The 16,998-nt window shown below is 33.8% G+C and overlaps 2 protein-coding genes across 7 annotated transcripts in view; one reads left to right on the forward strand and one right to left on the reverse strand.

The window, feature by feature from the left end:
- The window catches only part of LOC106105925, a 38,048-nt gene extending 30,986 nt beyond the window's left edge, over nucleotides 1-7,062 (reverse strand). For 3 of the 6 annotated variants that reach the window (XM_013286396.1, XM_013286395.1, XM_013286394.1), the window contains exons 1-6: nucleotides 6,959-7,062; nucleotides 5,689-5,796; nucleotides 4,280-4,447; nucleotides 2,283-2,355; nucleotides 1,575-1,678; nucleotides 117-189 (exon numbers count right to left, since the gene is read on the reverse strand). In XM_013286396.1, coding sequence (XP_013141850.1) covers nucleotides 117-189; nucleotides 1,575-1,678; nucleotides 2,283-2,355; nucleotides 4,280-4,447; nucleotides 5,689-5,792 — 522 coding nt within the window. In that variant the 5' untranslated portion in view covers nucleotides 5,793-5,796; nucleotides 6,959-7,062. Of the gene's footprint in view, nucleotides 1-116; nucleotides 190-713; nucleotides 847-1,574; nucleotides 1,679-2,282; nucleotides 2,356-4,279; nucleotides 4,448-5,688; nucleotides 5,797-6,958 lie in introns of those variants that run through there. The other 3 variants (XM_013286390.1, XM_013286391.1, XM_013286392.1) reach the window with 3 other exon arrangements.
- Nucleotides 7,063-7,451: 389 nt separating this feature from the next.
- Nucleotides 7,452-15,628, forward strand: LOC106105926. The gene is made up of 5 exons (XM_013286397.1): nucleotides 7,452-7,621; nucleotides 9,865-10,001; nucleotides 11,991-12,164; nucleotides 13,151-13,595; nucleotides 15,018-15,628. The coding sequence occupies exons 1-5, from the start codon at nucleotides 7,564-7,566 to the stop codon at nucleotides 15,056-15,058; spliced, it is 855 nt and encodes a 284-aa protein (XP_013141851.1). The 5' UTR covers nucleotides 7,452-7,563; the 3' UTR covers nucleotides 15,059-15,628.
- Nucleotides 15,629-16,998: the final 1,370 nt, after the last annotated feature.

Here is a 16,998-nt window from a genome sequence, read left to right on the forward strand (position 1 = left end):
AAAGTTGCATAGTAACAGCTAGTTTAGTTATAAAACAAAACGAAAATTGTCTCATTACAAGCATATTTCTCAAAGTGGAACACTGCAAATTTCCCTAACTGTACATAAAAACTCACCAGTTCATCTTCTCCAATCAAATCGTCCATATCACCCTCACTGTTGATAGATGGTTGAGTGTCGTCCATTCTACTGGAAATTAAATAGAATAATCTTTTTAAAATGAAACCACACTATGCAGCGGGCTGATAACCTGTCCACAGAAAAGTCTCTGTTACGAAATCGACACTAGAGAAAAAGAGGCCAAGAAAACCCACTTTGGGTCGCTGCGCCAACGCACTAAGTAATTTCAAACTTCTTAATATCGAATTTCTTGCCCACGTGAATCAAAAATCGACATTCATATTCAAAACGTTAATAAAAAACGAAAATTATGTTTACATTTGTTACAAAAAAAGCATTATAATAGTAATATAAACATAATATCAAATATCCAAATACCTTTTATGAGTAAAATCTTGCAAAAACCTACGCAAAATATAATTATTTTCAAATACCGCTTTTGTAAACATTTCACTACTTTATTCGTAAATGTTTTCGTATATCGAAACACTAAATAAAACACTATTGCATCTTTTTAAAGCGAATTTCAAACTCGTGATGCATAAAACGATCTAATTTACAAAATGAACAATATTTTGATACCCGTAACTTACGTTTTTTTCATTAAACACGCTATATGTATCTAAAAACATCACCATTTAAACAACACTCATGTTTTTTTTAGTAAATAACGAATAAAAAACTATTATATCAACATTAAATAATAATTCTGTTACAAATTCAATAAGTAACGTATTTTCGAAACGAGTAACAATTTAAACAATGACATTGACAGAACAAAGAGTAAGTGTGACTTCAGAAAGTTTTGCGCGCTTTTCCAGATCAAAGATGAACATCGTGAATTTTATATTTAAGTTTTAAATTGCTACTTTGGGCGTCTTTATATTATTGTGTAAATAAAAGAAATATCCTTTAAATAACATTAATTTACATAATTATAAAAAAAACATTTGCTATTAGTTTTAATCCTAACAAAAATTTAAACAATTCTTTATAGCTTTATTGTAACTGTAAAACAGTGCTTACAGAAATGATTGGAATTTAGACCAAACTCTGGTCTGTACAAATGGATAGGCGATTGCTTGGAAATTACAGCTAATGCTTCACAACGAGTCGGAGTTTTAGATGTTACTGGCTGTTAGAGCGCAAGCACACTTTTAAATAAACTATCGCAGAACTGTTGTGTCTTTGATTGCTATAAGCTTTCATGATGCGCACTTCTCGATGTTTAGGTGTACAACTAAACAGATGAGTGGCTGCAAAACAATCGACAATCACACAACCGTTGTGCGATAGTTTAGTCCAGTCAGTGCTAAATGTCGAAAAAAAAGGCACCAAATATGTTTTACTACCTGTCCATTTATTTAGACCAGTGGTCTCATTACGTTTTGTTAAATTACGCGTTTTTGTACATGATTCCTGAATGGAAATCAACTAAAATGCTACAAACTCACCGACTATTCCGTCCCCTGCTGCAAATACTAGAAGTTTCGTCTCTAGACATTTGTGACGTGTGATTGCTGCCACGGTCCCTCGGGTCATTAATAAACGGCCTTTTCTGCATAAAGAAACTATAGTTATTAGGCAATTTAATGAAATTAAATATAAAAATAACATACAACTTGCCCTTGTTATATGATCAGGAGTTTTGATGATTTTTAATACATACATTTCACATTTACAAATTCCATTGCAATCCATTAAACCATTTAGGCTACAAACTCTAACATTGGTAGTACCCGCTTTAACATCTTAGCACTGCAGGGCCAGCACGCCCGGTGTAATACCACGACCACACAGAAGACAGGCGTGAAATGGAACCAATGCCGTGTTTCATCTGATGAGTGTGGTGCCGGACGCCTAATTTAAGTCCCTTTCTCTTTACCACCCTTTTCTTATGAGAGGATGGGAAAGGGAAGTGGATTTGACGATGGAGGAGATGCATAGGAAGAGGAAATATCCTCTTTATGTGCGTCTCCTCCTCCGTCGGATAAGGGTAGGCGACGCATCTGCAATTGTAGTTGTCTATGGGTAGCGGTCGCTTCGCCATTTTGGCGGATTCAGGTGGCCGCTTGCTCGTTTGCCATCTCATGTTATAAAAAAAAAAAATCCACCCATCTAAACTTTCGCATTTATAATATTAATATGCTTTGCTTATTTACCTTGTGTGCAATATTTACAAACATTTTGAGTGGTTCAGTCTTATTTAGTTTCATCATAGCAAGCTTGGCTTCCCTAAAACAAGAAAATATGTTGAAACAATATTGTCCAAATGTACATCTCTACTATTATAGTAATGCGTAAACACACACTTCTTTGTTGCCTAAGACGTCAGCAATTACACCATATTTTTGAATAACTCCTTTTCTAATAAAAAGCCCTAAACTTATGTCACGCTTTAGGCTATATATTTTCACGTTATTAAACTTAGGAGGGTAAATATTTTGGATAAAAACCCTAATGTGGAAAAGAGACCATAAGTCGCTGCCAACATCAAAGAAGCTAGGTTGCCATGATTAGTTGTCATGTCATTTTGACATTTGCAATTGATAATTTGACACATGTAAACAATAAAATTAGTGATGGGACTCGAGTGATTTTTTTTCACTCGAGTCACTCGGTACTCGTAACTTTCTCACTCGAATGCCACTCGAGTGAAGGTAAGACTCGAGTGATGTTTATAGACGCGAGTCACTCGGAATATAAAAATCGAGGAACCAAAATTTTAAAACCAATAAAACAATGTTAATTTAACATAAAGAAATTATTTTCGCATTAACTTAAAAGTTACTCAAAAAATCTGTACAAAATGTGTAAAAATAGTGTTTTCCTTATATCATCTATTAGTTGAAATTTTATAGTGTACTATAAATAAGTTCAAATCCATTTTAATAAATTCTTACAAGTAATTTTCATGAGATCAAAATATTTTGATTTTGTTGAGTTTGATTATGTTCTTACACAATTTTGATAATAATCATACTTTAAAATTTTAAAGTTAAGTTAAGTAAAGTTAATTAACTTAAACAAAGCTTAAATAAACTCTATAAAAGAACAGAAATAGTGTGTTTTTAAAAAGATAACAAATTTAACTGAAAATGCTGTAAAAATTTCTTACTCCGCTTAGTATAAACCAACAAAATGGTTACGAGTCACTCGTAATTCGAGTCAACTCGAGTCACTCGCAACTCGGGTTGTCAAAAATTTCACTCGAGTCCGAGTAAGAAAAAAATGACTCGAGTCACTCGAGTAAAAAGCAACTCGAGTCCCATCACTAAATAAAATGAAATTTTCATAATTTTATGCGGATGAAGTCGCATGGGAACAGCTAGTATTATAGAAAGGAAAGGTTTGTATTTTTGTATGTATTGAATTAACTCAAACTCCTGGGCCGATTTTTTTAATTCTTTCACCATTGTGAAGGTAATTTATCTGTGAGTAACATAGACTTTATTCTCATCATATTTTATTAGAACTAGTGTTCAGGAACAATTAATAAACAGAGTATTTCTAAATCAACAGATTATAACAATGGTAGAGCCCACTTTAATACTTCGCACTGTAGGGCCCGCCAGCAATACCACTACCACACACAAGACAGGCGTGAAGTGGAAGAAATTCCGCGTACACTCTGATTACGAAGGCCCAACTTTAGTCCCATTTTCCTTCCCATCCTTTTTCTGTTGGAAAGGGAACGTGGATTTGACGGTGCAGGAGACGCATAGTAAGGGGAAATAGCCTTTTGCTCATTTGCCACTTTATGATATAAAAAAGGAACATCTATCTGCCATAATTTGTAACCTTCCCATCCTTTCTAATAATTGATTTTCCAAACAATTTTTTTCCTACACTTAATCAACAGAGAAGAGGCGCATGAAGAGGATATATCCCCTTCCTATGCGTCTTCTCTAATGTCAAATCCAATTTTCCTTCCTATCCTCCTGTTATAAGAAAATGGGTGGAAAAGAAAAGGGACTAAAGTTGGGCTTCCGGCACCACTCATCAGGCTGTACATGGATTTGCTCCAAGCCTGTCTTCTGTGTGGTCGTTGTATTACACCGGGCGAGCCCTACAGTGCGAAGATGTTAAAGCGTGTTACCACTACCTACTACCTACTACCACTGTTAAAACTTAACCTAGTATAACAATTCAAACATACCCTGATGTTTCATACTTGACCAATGCATAGCGTTTATTCAGATCACGGCTAAGAAAAGATTCTTTAATAGTACCATATTTGCTAAATATGGTACGCAATCCATCATCAGTTAAATTCCATGGTAAATTTGTGATGTAGATCCGGGTGTGGTCTAGTTGTACACCTCTGCTGTAACAAAGATAGGTTTCCACTGCATATCTTCATCATCACCAGATTTATATATTAAAATAACTCGAAAACTGTTTAGCTGATTTCAATAAATCTTTCACCATTAAAAAGTTATGTTATATAGGCTATCTTTCTATTATTTACTAGCTTTCGCGCGCGACTCCGTCAGCGTGTAAGTAAAAAATAACAATAGTGTGTAGCCCATGTTCTTCCAGAGTATCCTCTACGTCTATGCCAAATTTCATGGAGATCCGTAAAGTCGTTTAGGCTACAAACTTTAACAAACATCCATTTAAACTTTCGCATTTATAATATTAATAAGATTATTTCATCATCATCATCACCAGCTCACTATAAGTCCCCAGACTCGGAACCTGTGATAAGTTATGGTGACTAGGCCATAGTCAACCATGCTGGCCAAATGCAGGTTGGTCAACTGCACACATATCTTTGAAATTCCTTGCTAATACGTGCAGGTTATGGTTACCGTAAGAATGTCGGGTAAATTATGTACATATGAAAATTTGAAAATCACAGGTACAGCGGGATTCGAACCCAAGATCTGTAGATTACAAGTCAAGTGATTAAACCACTGAGCCACCTTATGTATATCTTACTAATATTAAAATTAATAATAATAAATGACGCATATGAAGTATCGAATTCAATTTCTATGAAGGCAATTGTCATACTTAATAGACAGATATCGCAGTGACGAAACAAACACGCAGCAAACAATTATGAAGTATCGAATTTGGTTTAAATAATTATCGAACTCAACTAAAATTATTATTTTCTTATTAACTAATTTAAAGGACAATTCTAGTATTGATTATAGTGTAGAGAATTTAGCGATGACAGAAATAATAGCGAAATCCAATTAGATTATGTACAGCTGTAGTAGTAATAAACATTTATTTACTCTCATTATTTGTTATGGTCATTATTAATTTGAGAAAACAGTGTTTTTTTTTTATTTCATGAGTTATAACTATAAATCTATCAATTCCAACTTCTATAAGAATAAAAATCGAAAAACAATAAGATTCCTGACTCATATTACACAAACCATCCCTACTAAATTTGAAATGAGTTGTCATACTAATCTAAATTATTTAGACACAATATCTACAATTTTCACATGTGGTGTGAGATTGTGAAAAATCACCCAAATGAAGTGTCAACTACTACCACTAAATTTTATGAATATCTTGGTCTCCTTTTCTTATAGAAATACTTACCCTGCGTTATCATCTGGGTATTGTGGGTCAAATGTTGAATTGTTGAAGTCATCTCTCATAGGATCCCAATCTTGACTTTGGTTTCCCCAACTTCTGTTTGCCATTTAACTGTAACATTGTTATTTATTAGCTTTCGCCCGCGACTCCGTACGCATGGGATAAGAAAACAAAAGTGAGTATGTGTTCTTCCAGACTATCCTCTACATCTATACCAAATTTAATTGAAATCGGTTCAGCCATTTAGGCTATAAACTAACAAACATCCATCTAAACTTTCGCATTTATAATATTAGTATGATATAGACATCTTATGAGAAGGGATGAACATGTTACAAGAACTTTATTTATGAGTGTGGAGGTTTTTTTATAGAATATGCGGGTATAAGTAGTGGATCGCTTGGTATTAAATCTGATGCCCACTAACATCCGCAATGCTATAGGAACTGCAGATGCGCTGCAAACCTTTGATAGGAATATGCTTGTTAGCTCCTCTTTACCGGTAGAGCTCTATCTCCATTGTCTGAAAGGTGTTACAACCAAATAGGGAGTGTTTCCTAGATGATGGATGATAGAGTTATTTGGAGAAGAAAAACCCGGATCGCCGACACTACGGGAATAGGATAAGGTAAGGGAGATAATTGTTATTTACAAACTACATGACAGAGCAATTAAATCAAGAATTACAAGAGTAGTATTGGGGACACTCCAAAATAAAAATGCGCAGTTCACACTTAGCCAGTGCAGTTGGACAATCGCATGGGTTAGATATAGATAGTAACTGTGACAGTTGGATGCCAGTTCAGTTATTAAAAGCTACTGACCAACTGTGGCCAGATGTGAACCGCGCCTAATTGCATAACAGAGTCATAATGTAAAAGTTACATCTTTTAATGATATTCATATGAATTTGTTGATTTCGAGTGCATTTTATTGAAGAGTATATTATTTTAGTAATTTTTTTATTTAGGAATTAAGTGTAATTTAACATCAAAATTTCAATGAACTAAACCAAGACGCTTATTTGGCATTTTTGTTCGAGATTAAAACAAATCTTGGAATAATTTGTTAGTAGTAACATTTAAGTTTTAGTCATCTAAAGCTTTCGTTAAAGCCTCTCAAGGCCATTATTTATGATAAACCAGTATTTAAAAATGGTGTATGCACGTGTGAAAAAAACCAGAAATAAATTTATATAGGAAATAACATCAACGTTTGTTATCATGATAAAATCTCAGTTTACATAATATTTGCAAAAATTTCTATTACTTACTCAATAATTATGTATATCTGCGAAAAGAACAAAACACCGGCAAAAACAAAGAAACAAAAATCGAATATTTTTGTGACTTTACGACTGCCACAGACATAGTCAGAAAATACTGGAGCAGAAACAGATTATATACACATGAAAAAAAAAATGTAAAGAATTATGAAACAGTGTAAAGAAAACAAAAACATAAATCGGAGACTACACTGTATTTTTTTAGGTTTATTTCTTATCGCTTTATTCCTATTTCCTAATTTTTAACACATTTTACAAGAATAAAATAAGTTCCAACTACAATACATTGCACATTTTCAAGTAACATCTATACTATCTGAAAAATATCATATAAATTAGATTTATAACGTCACTTATCAACTTTATCTTCTTATCTCCACGAATTATCATCACAATTTCACTTTTGTAATGCGTTTATATTCATAAGAGGGAATTTCCGAATGTATCACCTGCCCTGACATTTGTAACTGACATTGACAGATCTTACATTCCTGTCCTGTCTAACCTATGCCATTTGATAAGAAATTTATTGGAACAACACGAAGTTAAAGTAATAAATAATAAATAGTTTGCACCGTTTACAAATATGAAGAATGGATGAGTTCGGAAAGCACTCGGCCTCATATCAGCTCGATCAAGAAATATTAGACGGTAAGTAAAATGCATTACTTAGAATTTGAAATACGAGCTCGATTCTTGGAAGTAAAGCAACAGGTATCAAATGTGACGCAAATTTGTTTCCTGTTTTGTTTTTTTTAATTGTTACGGACGAATTAACATTTTAAGATACTTATTGTGTTTAATCTTTACCGAATAAAGTCTCAAAATAAGTGATGTAACAATATTATCGAAACATGACAGAAATTGTTTGTTATGAATAATCGTAAGAACTTTTTTTTTCTTATCTTTGAATTTTATGTGCCAGCTATGCTGTTTCGATCTTATATTTTTTTAAATTTAAATAGGTTACATTCCAATATATTTATAAATTAATTTCCGTTTCTATTGAATACAATGCCAGATTGTATTGAACGACAATTCAAAAGAATTCGAAGATTTAATTACGTATTGAGATACATTTAAAAGTATATAAAACTGTTAAACTATTAAATTTATTTTGTGGGTATACATAAAAAAGTATGTTATCAATATTTATGTCTAAGGAGCTTTCGACCGCGACTCCGTCCGCGTGGAATTAAAATAAAAACAAAACTGAATAGCCTATGTTTTCTTCCAGTCTATCCTCTACATCTATACCAAATTTCATCAAAATCCGTTCAGCAGTTTAGACTACAAACTGTAACAAACATCCATCCATCTAAACTATTGCATTTATAATATTAGTAAGATTTAACCTGCATCCTGTGGCCTCGAGAGTCAAGTGTCATAATTAATATATGAAGGCTATTACTTGCAACTTAATTTTATAATTTAAAAAAACTAAATAAGTAGCCTGTGTTCTTCCAGACTATGTTCTACATCTGTTACCAACATCAAGATCAATTGACTAGTTTTAGAGATACATAGTAACAAACATCCATCCATACAAATTTTTCCATTTATAACAGTCCAGCTTTTGCCCTTTTGTCTGTGCAGAATTAAAAACAATAAAAGTTAGTCTATGTGTCTATCCAGACTGAAAAAAAATGTTCTACATCTGTTTTACTTATTTTATTTATTGGTGATAACCACTCAGCAGATGTGCTGATCTTCCGTGGCTTTTAAAATAGATGGCACACATGTTTTACGCATAACAAACTCATTCTCCATTAAAAAATAAAATGTACATTGTCACTATATAATTTTGACATATGCAATTGAATGCCTCTTAGGCTGAAGGGACAGATCTACAAGTCCATCATAAGACCTGTCGTATTGTATGGATCTGAATGCTGGGCCACCAAAGTTGCGGATGAAAGGAGATTGCATGTGGCTGAGATGCGTATGTTAAGATGGATGTGTGGATAAAGTTAAGAATGTGTACATTAGAGGAAGTTTGAAAGTAGCGCCAGTGGTGGAGAAATTGAGAAGCAAAAGGTTAGCGAGGTATGGACATGTTATGCGACGAAATGATGGGGACATAAACCAGAAAGTGTTGAGATTGAATGTGGATGGCTACAAAGGAAGAGGAAGACCGAAGAAAGTATGGATGGATTGTGTGAAAGAAGATATGCTTAAGAAAGGAGTGAATTCAGATATGACGGCTGATAGAGATGTATGGAAGAGCAGCACATACTGTGCCGACCCTCCGTAAGAGATAAGGGCAAGTGGATGATGATGATATGCAATTGATAACCTGACACATTTAAACAACAAAATAATATTTTAGTGCGTATTGGCAGAAATCACGAATTAAATAACACAGGGTACAGGGTATGAGTTTATGTTTTATGTGTTGGACTTTTGTGTAGAAAGTAAAAGTGTCTTTATTTTAAATCTATGCTAGATTTTATCAAGATCCAATTAGCAGTTTAGGCTACAAACTCTAACATCCATCTAAACTTTTACATCTTACTTCTTAATAATCTTACTAATATTATAAATGTGAAAGTTTAGATGGATGGATGAATAAATGGATGTTTGTTATCGTTTGTAGCCTAAATGGCTGAATGGATCTACATGAAATTTGGCACAGGTTTAGAGCATAGTCTGGAAGAACACATAGGCTACTTTTTATCCCGGAAATAGTTACAGTTATATAGTTTGTATGTTTTCCAATACCACGCGGACGAAGTCGCGGGCACCAGCTCGTTTAAAATATTGGATAGTTACTTTTAAGCCTAAGAAGGGAAAAAAATCCTCTTTATGTATGCCTATAGGCACCTTTTCCTTGAATTAAAGTAACAGCTTGCTTGTTTTCCTCATAATAAAATAAAAAAAATCTTGGTTTACAGCCCGTGGCATCAATATGAAAGTAGAAGAGGTAGCGGGACTCTCGACCTGTAAATACTCCGCCAGAGTGCAAGCTCTGCATCTCAGTGATGATGACCTCGCATTCCTCAAAGGTCTGCGGAGAAGGATCAAGAATAGAGTATGTATATAAAGTTTTTCTACAGTAATATTATAAAGAGGAAAATTTTGTTTAATTGTAATGAATATAACAGTGACGGAGGCTCAGTGGTTTAAGCACTTGACTTGTAATCTACAGGTATTGAGTTCGAATCCCGCTGTACCAATGTGATTTTCGATTTTTCATATATACGTATAATTTACCCGACGTTCTTACGGTGAAGGAAAACATCGTGATGCCTGCACATATCGGCGAAGAAATTCAAAGATATGTGTGAAGTCAACTCGCAGTGGGCCAGCGTGGTTGACTATGGCCTAGTCACCCTTACTTTAGGGTAGGCTCCGAGCCCCTCGGTTGGGACGTATAGCGAGCTGGGGATGGGTATGTAATGAATACACTCAAAAACTACTCAATCTGAATAATCAATTTGGCATAGACATAGATAGTCTGGAAGAACACATAGGCTACTCACTTTTGTTTTTTCTATTTCACGCGAACGGAGTCGCGGGTTAATGCTAGTAGTATATAGTTTAATTAATGAATTAATGTCATCATTAATTGTGACAAGATCAAATAAAGTCATAAAGTTTTATCGATTTAAGTACAGTCACCTTCATTCGCGGTGTATCATTTACAAAAGTTATCCTGATACAAGATATATAATTTTTGTGTAAGGTTTTTACAAACAATATTGATATTTTTGTTTTGATGTGAAAGGTGATATTGAATAATATATAATTGAAATCTGAGGAGGTTCCTGTCTCTGCAGCCCTGACCACTGGTTGCTTGAGTCATCGGATTCCGCAGCCGGTGGTGTTCTATTTTTTATATAATATATTTTATTTTATTTTTATATCAAATGTATTGTATAGAAAATAAGAAATAAATATATAATTGAAATCTACCCTACCTTATCCTACTCCAGTAGTGTAGGCACCTGGTTTTCTTACTCCAAATAACAATCATCCGTCATGTCATTCCCTTCTTGATCATGTCCTTTTTACACAATGCATCCATCTCCTTTTGGTCTATCTCTACATCTATACTAATATAAAGAGGAAAGATTTGTATTTTTGTATGTATTGATATAACTCAAATACTACTGGGCCAATTTTTAATATTCGTTCAACCATTAAAAAGCTACGTTATCAGTGGGTAACATTGGCTAATTTGTGCTATTTTCCAATTTCCCTTGGAGTCGGAATTTCTTTATTAAAATAACAGTCTAGAATTTTTACAGTCAGCCTTACAGTTTTTGAGTTATTGCAACAGATAATAAAATAATAATACTAATGTTGGAACACCGCATGTGAAGCTGACTGTACTATTACGAGTATCGTGGGAGTCGGATCGCGGTGTCGTATTGCTTACGGTTAACCGCACGCCCAGTCATATGATACCGGAGAGAGTAGGACTGCTGGGCCAATGGCAGAATGGAATTTTCTGGAATGTCTGATCAAGATTTTTTTTTATAATATAAGGTGGCAAACGAGCAAGCGGCCACTTGAATCCACCGAAATGGCAAGCGACCGCTGCACATAAACATCCGCAATTGCGGCGCTGCCTACCCTTCATTGACGGAGACGCACATAAAGAGGACATTTCCCCTTCCTATGCGTCTCCTCCACCGTCGAATCCTTCCCATCCTTCCCCCGTAGGCATAGAAAGGGACTAAAATTAGTCCTCCGGCGCCACACTCATCAGCGAAACGCGGAATTACTTCCACTTCACGCCTGTTTTATGTGTGGTCGTTGTATTACACCGGGCGAGCCTACCCATTCGTGCGAAGATGTTAAAGCGGGCTATATCACTGTCCCACGAAATTGTAAATTGCCTGTACAATCCAACGTGTAAAATATTTGATGGAAATGTCGGATTTTGTTCCCTTATGTGACGTCATTTTTAAACTATCTGAGCCTCTATCAGCCAGATGTGGGACAAGCCCTAAGTAAGATAGTAATATCTAATACTTATTTCTTTAACACTAATACAAGATTAACTTTATTCCAGTTAGCGTCACAGAACAGTCGTCGACGCAGTATAGAACACTTACGTAGATTGGCCAGAGAGCTACGAGCTGTCCGAGCTTGCAGAGAGGATGTGATATCTGAACGAAGGAATTTACTTGCTCAGAGAGATGTTGTGCGAACACATTGTTTGAGGTTAAGAAGACATTTAGTACAGGTAAATATTCTTTGTGTGTTGGAGAATGACTTTGCGCCCGTGTAGATTAAAAAAAAATAATAAAAAATATAGCCTATGTTACTAAGTGATAATGTAGCTTATTATGATGAAATTAAAATCGGTTCAGTAGTTTTGAGTTTTTATAATATTGGCTTTCGCCCGCGACTCCGTACGCGTGGAATTAATAAAAACACAAGTGAGTAGCCTATGTGTTTTTCCAGACTATCTTCTACATCTGTACCAAATTTCATCGAAATCCGTTCAGCAGTTTAGGCTACAAACTCTAACAAACATCCATCCATACTTTCGCTTTTATGATATTAGTAAGACAAATCTTTCCTCTTTATAATATAGTATTTGAATTCTTTCAACATTAGTTATCCAAGTTATCGCGGAGTAACTTAGGCTATATTTTTTATTTAACATAGATGAAGTCGCGAACAACAACTAGTACCTAATTATCTACTTTCTCTGCCCAATTCTTATAAGAATGGGAAGTGAAAATGATTTTTATATTAAAAGACTCGAAAGGGGAAATATTCTTGCTTCGCTTTTTTGGCGAATTCAGGTGAATCATCATCCAAGGTCGTTTGCCGCTTTAAAAAAAGTCCCTGATTAATAACTGTATCTAATGTTAAGAAAATCGGTACTGCGTTCGAGGATTAGTGCAACACTAGAATATCGGCATACAAGTCCCATCCCTATGACAGCTGTCGATGTCATTCTGACGTATTAAAGCGCGCCATTTTCGCAGAAGTTAGTGGTGCCAGTATTAAAGTTAATTACGCGGTTACAATTATATTTGTTGAGAATTAAAGAGAAATAGGGACAAAATAAAAATCGCCTCAAGGACATGAACATTATATTTTTCACTTGACAGCTTGACAGTTATAAGTAGGAATGAAGATTAAAAAAAAAACAAAAAAATACCCAATTACCAAAATATTAATGTCCAATACTAATCATGGAATTTTATCTCTTTCCAGGTGTTAAAAGAAAGATCAGACACAACTTTAGTGCCCGAAGAAGATTTAGATAGAACAGAAGTAAGAAAAGAAGAATCTCAAACTATCAAACCGTCCAATACAAGAATCAATGAGACCAAATGTAACTTTAATAGAATAAAATTCCAAGATGTACAGAAGAATATAAAAGAAGAGAAGATTTACACAGAAGATATATTGGAAGAAGAATTTAATGATATAAAAATATTCGAATGTCGTATCGATAAATTGGTTCAGCAAAGCGTGAATCATATATTTAAAGAAGAGAAGAAGAAGATTTGTGCCAAGACTATATTTATAACGGAGAATATACTGGAAGAGAAGAATGATGGTGTTTTGAATTTATCTGTTAAAGAAGGAAGAAGAAAGAGTCATGGTAGAAAACAATCTGCTCCAAGAAGAATTGCTTATGTATATGATGGAAATGGTAACACCTCTTTTTAATTTATTAGTACTAGCTGTTGCCCGCGACTTCGTCAGCGTGGTATTAGAAAACATACGAACTATAAAAAACAAAAATCTACGTATCCCGGGAACCGGACATTTCTCGGGGATGAAGCTTATCCCATGTGTACTCCACACTTTGTTTTATATCTGTGCCAAATTTCAATAAGATATGTTGAACCGTTGCATGATCGAGTAAACATTAAAAAACTAAATTAATGAATCCCACGGGAACCGTAACTATTCCCGGGATAAAAAGTAGCCTATGTGTTCTTCCAGACTATCCTCTATTACTATGGCAAATTTCATGAAGATCCGTTCAGCGGTTTAGGCTACAAACGCTAACAAACATCCATCTAAACTTTCGCATTAATATTTATACGATTTAAAAAAATGTTAATAAATATATTCTATGTCAGTCTATTATAGTGTAGCTTTCTAATGGTGAAAGATTTTTTAAAATCGCTTCAGTAGTTTTTGAGTTTCTTTGTTTCATGCAAAAATACAAATATTTCCACATTAAAATAATAATAATAATAAACATTTAATCAGCTCAAAAACACAAAATACAAACGAGAAAAAAAAAGACATTTACTATTTATAATCAAAACTAATAACAGATGGCAAAAACAAATTGCCGTAAGAAATAAAAAAAAACAAACACTAAAAATATATTACACATTCTAACCATGTGTTGCAATGCAGAACTGATAGGGCCTTTGCTCAGCTATATGTTAATACCCCGGGGGGTAAAAACGCTGATATTCTGCAAAAGGTAAATAAGGTAAATAGTTAGCGAAGTCCTTGAAAACATTTGAAACATGGAATTAGGAAACAAATTTTACTAATTACTAGCTGTTCCAGTGCGGATTCATCCGCATGAAATTATAAAAAAAATTATTTTATTGTTTACATTCGTCAAATTATTAAAGCAAATGTCAAAATGACATGACATGACAAAGCATGGCAATCTTGATTCCTTGATGTTGGCAGCAACTTACGGTCTCTTTCCCACATTAGGGTTTTTATCCAAAACATTTACTCTCTAAGTTTAATGGGGTGAAAATATATAGCCTAAAGCGTGACGTAAGTGTAGGGTTTTTTATTAAAGAAGGAATTATTCAAACATATGGTGTAATTGCTGACATCTTAGGCAACAAAGTACTGCGTGTGCATAAGTGTGTGTTTACGCTTTATTATAATAGTATAGATAAATACTAAAGTTTGTATGGATGTTAATACATATATGTATTCGAGAAGAACACAGAATACTGTTTTCAAAGAATATCGTGGAAAGTCGCTTGTAAAAAGAAATCAGTTAAATTAAGTAACAGCGCCATCTATATGCATGAATTTAAAATTCTGAAATATTGCCAGTTATTTAATCTTTGTAATATTTTTCCAGATGGCGTCCTCGATTTAAAAATAAAAAAAGAGCCGCAGTGATCAATTTAAAGACAGATTAGTATATAAGATATTATTTACACGTATGTACAGACCAAAAAATATTATATATTTGTATATTTTATCTGGTTAATGATTTTCGTTTTACCAAGAGCTTATGTAAACACAAACTACGAGATTGTCGAAAACTCGACACTAAATAATTTAAAATGAAATATTTTATTTTAATAACCATATAAATGTAAATATTTTTTATTCACAATTTTCACAAAATAACTTTCTCTTTCTCTCATATTTTAACCTCCAATTATAGAAAGACACAAACAAGACGTTTTCTCTATTTATTTAATTTCGATTTTGTATTCAATAGTCAAAAAACTCACACTTCATAAGCTCGGACTAAAAAAAAAGAAAAAACTTTTAATCTATGGTAACTGTCGATTGTCAAATTTGACATTTGGCGGCAATATTTTTATTTAGCTAAGAAAACGTATGATAGTATGATTTTAGGCGAATTCGATAGAAGTAAGAAATTATATATACACTAGCTGTTACCCGTGACTTCTTCCACGCAATATTAATCAAAATTAGCCTATGACATGCGGGTCTATGTCAGCTACCTCCAGTGAAAGTCCGGTCGAAATCGGCCCAGACGTTACGGAGAAGACAGACAGACAGACGAAATATTAAATGCGATTTTCGTTATCAGCAACGCAGTTATATCATCTTCCTGAAATCTGGAAATTTTCTTTTGATATTAAAAACAGACACACCAATCTATATTTTCTATCCACACATAAAATTAAATTTGAGTGTCTGTTGTATCAAAAGAAAAATTCCAGATTTCAGGAATATGATATAATTGCGTTGCTGATAACAAAAATAGCATTTTATATTTTGTCTGTCTGTCTGCAAGCCGCGTTTGTTCCTGGTAATCTCCGTAACCTCTGGGCCGATGTCAACCGGACTTTCACTGGAGGGTAGCTGACATAGACCCGCATGTTACATTTTTCAATTCTGCCCTGTCAAAATGGCGTGGTCCTTTGAGCAAACTAAGTTTGCAAGCGACAGCTCTTTTTGTTATATCTATAGATTTAGTGAAGTTTCAATGTTGATACAAACAAGACTATAATAAGTCTGTTTACTTATAAAAAGACTAGCTGTTACCCTGCGACTTCATCCGCATAAACTTATGAAAATGTTATTTTATTGTTTACATGTGTCAAATTATCAATTGCAAATGTCAAAATACCAATTACCTAACAATGGTAATTTTGCTTTCTTGATGTTGGCAGCAACTTATGGTCTCTTTCCCACATTAGGGTCTTTATCCAAAATATTTACCCCATAAGTTTAATGGCGTGAAAATATATAGTCTAAAGCGTGACGTAAGTGTAGCGCTTTTTATTAATAAAAGAAATATTCAAAAATATGCTGTGATTGCTGACATCTTAGGCAACAAAGAAGTGTGTGTTTACGCTTTATTATAATAGTATAGATAATAATTTCTTATTTCTATTGAATTGTGTTATATCGTTATGCAACGGCCAAAGATTTAAATTCTCTGCCAAACTTTATTCCATGTTGTATAAAGTGCGAAGCACGAAAATATAGCTATCCCTTTCTCTCAAATATTTTACATCGAATGTTTCCATTCATATTTATGCTCAAAGCTTTTGTAAAACAAGGAATTTTTAAAGTATTTCAAACTAAAGTATAAACAAATATTTTGTACTTTATGTACAAACGGGGAATTTGTCGGTGTCCCACTTTAAGCTACAATCTTTTGAACGTTTTGTTCTCATTGAGACGAAAATCAATAGGACGCAGCTTTTAATGTTTTTTATATATCACTGGTAATTTTCATTGCAACCTATTTGTTTATTTGTAAGAGACTGAGTTTGTCTTGTTACAAGTGACAAGTTACTGTAAGTGGAACACCGCGGATTGTCGTGATTGTACGTCAATTTTAAGTTTTTTGG

Source organism: Papilio polytes, unplaced genomic scaffold (genome assembly GCF_000836215.1).
Source record: "Papilio polytes unplaced genomic scaffold, Ppol_1.0 DF822622.1, whole genome shotgun sequence".
In the NCBI taxonomy this organism is placed as follows: Eukaryota; Metazoa; Arthropoda; class Insecta; order Lepidoptera; family Papilionidae; genus Papilio; species Papilio polytes.

What these genes read in the sequence shown, in the direction of transcription:
- LOC106105926 (XM_013286397.1), top strand. Translation starts at nt 7,564, where the DNA reads ATGGATGAGTTCGGAAAGCACTCGGCCTCATATCAGCTCGATCAAGAA. An exon ending in GGAGAAGGATCAAGAATAGA is followed by an intron (nt 10,002 to 11,990) that starts GTATGTATATAA and finishes ACTTTATTCCAG; the next exon opens with TTAGCGTCACAGAACAGTCG. An exon ending in TAAGAAGACATTTAGTACAG is followed by an intron (nt 12,165 to 13,150) that starts GTAAATATTCTT and finishes ATCTCTTTCCAG; the next exon opens with GTGTTAAAAGAAAGATCAGA.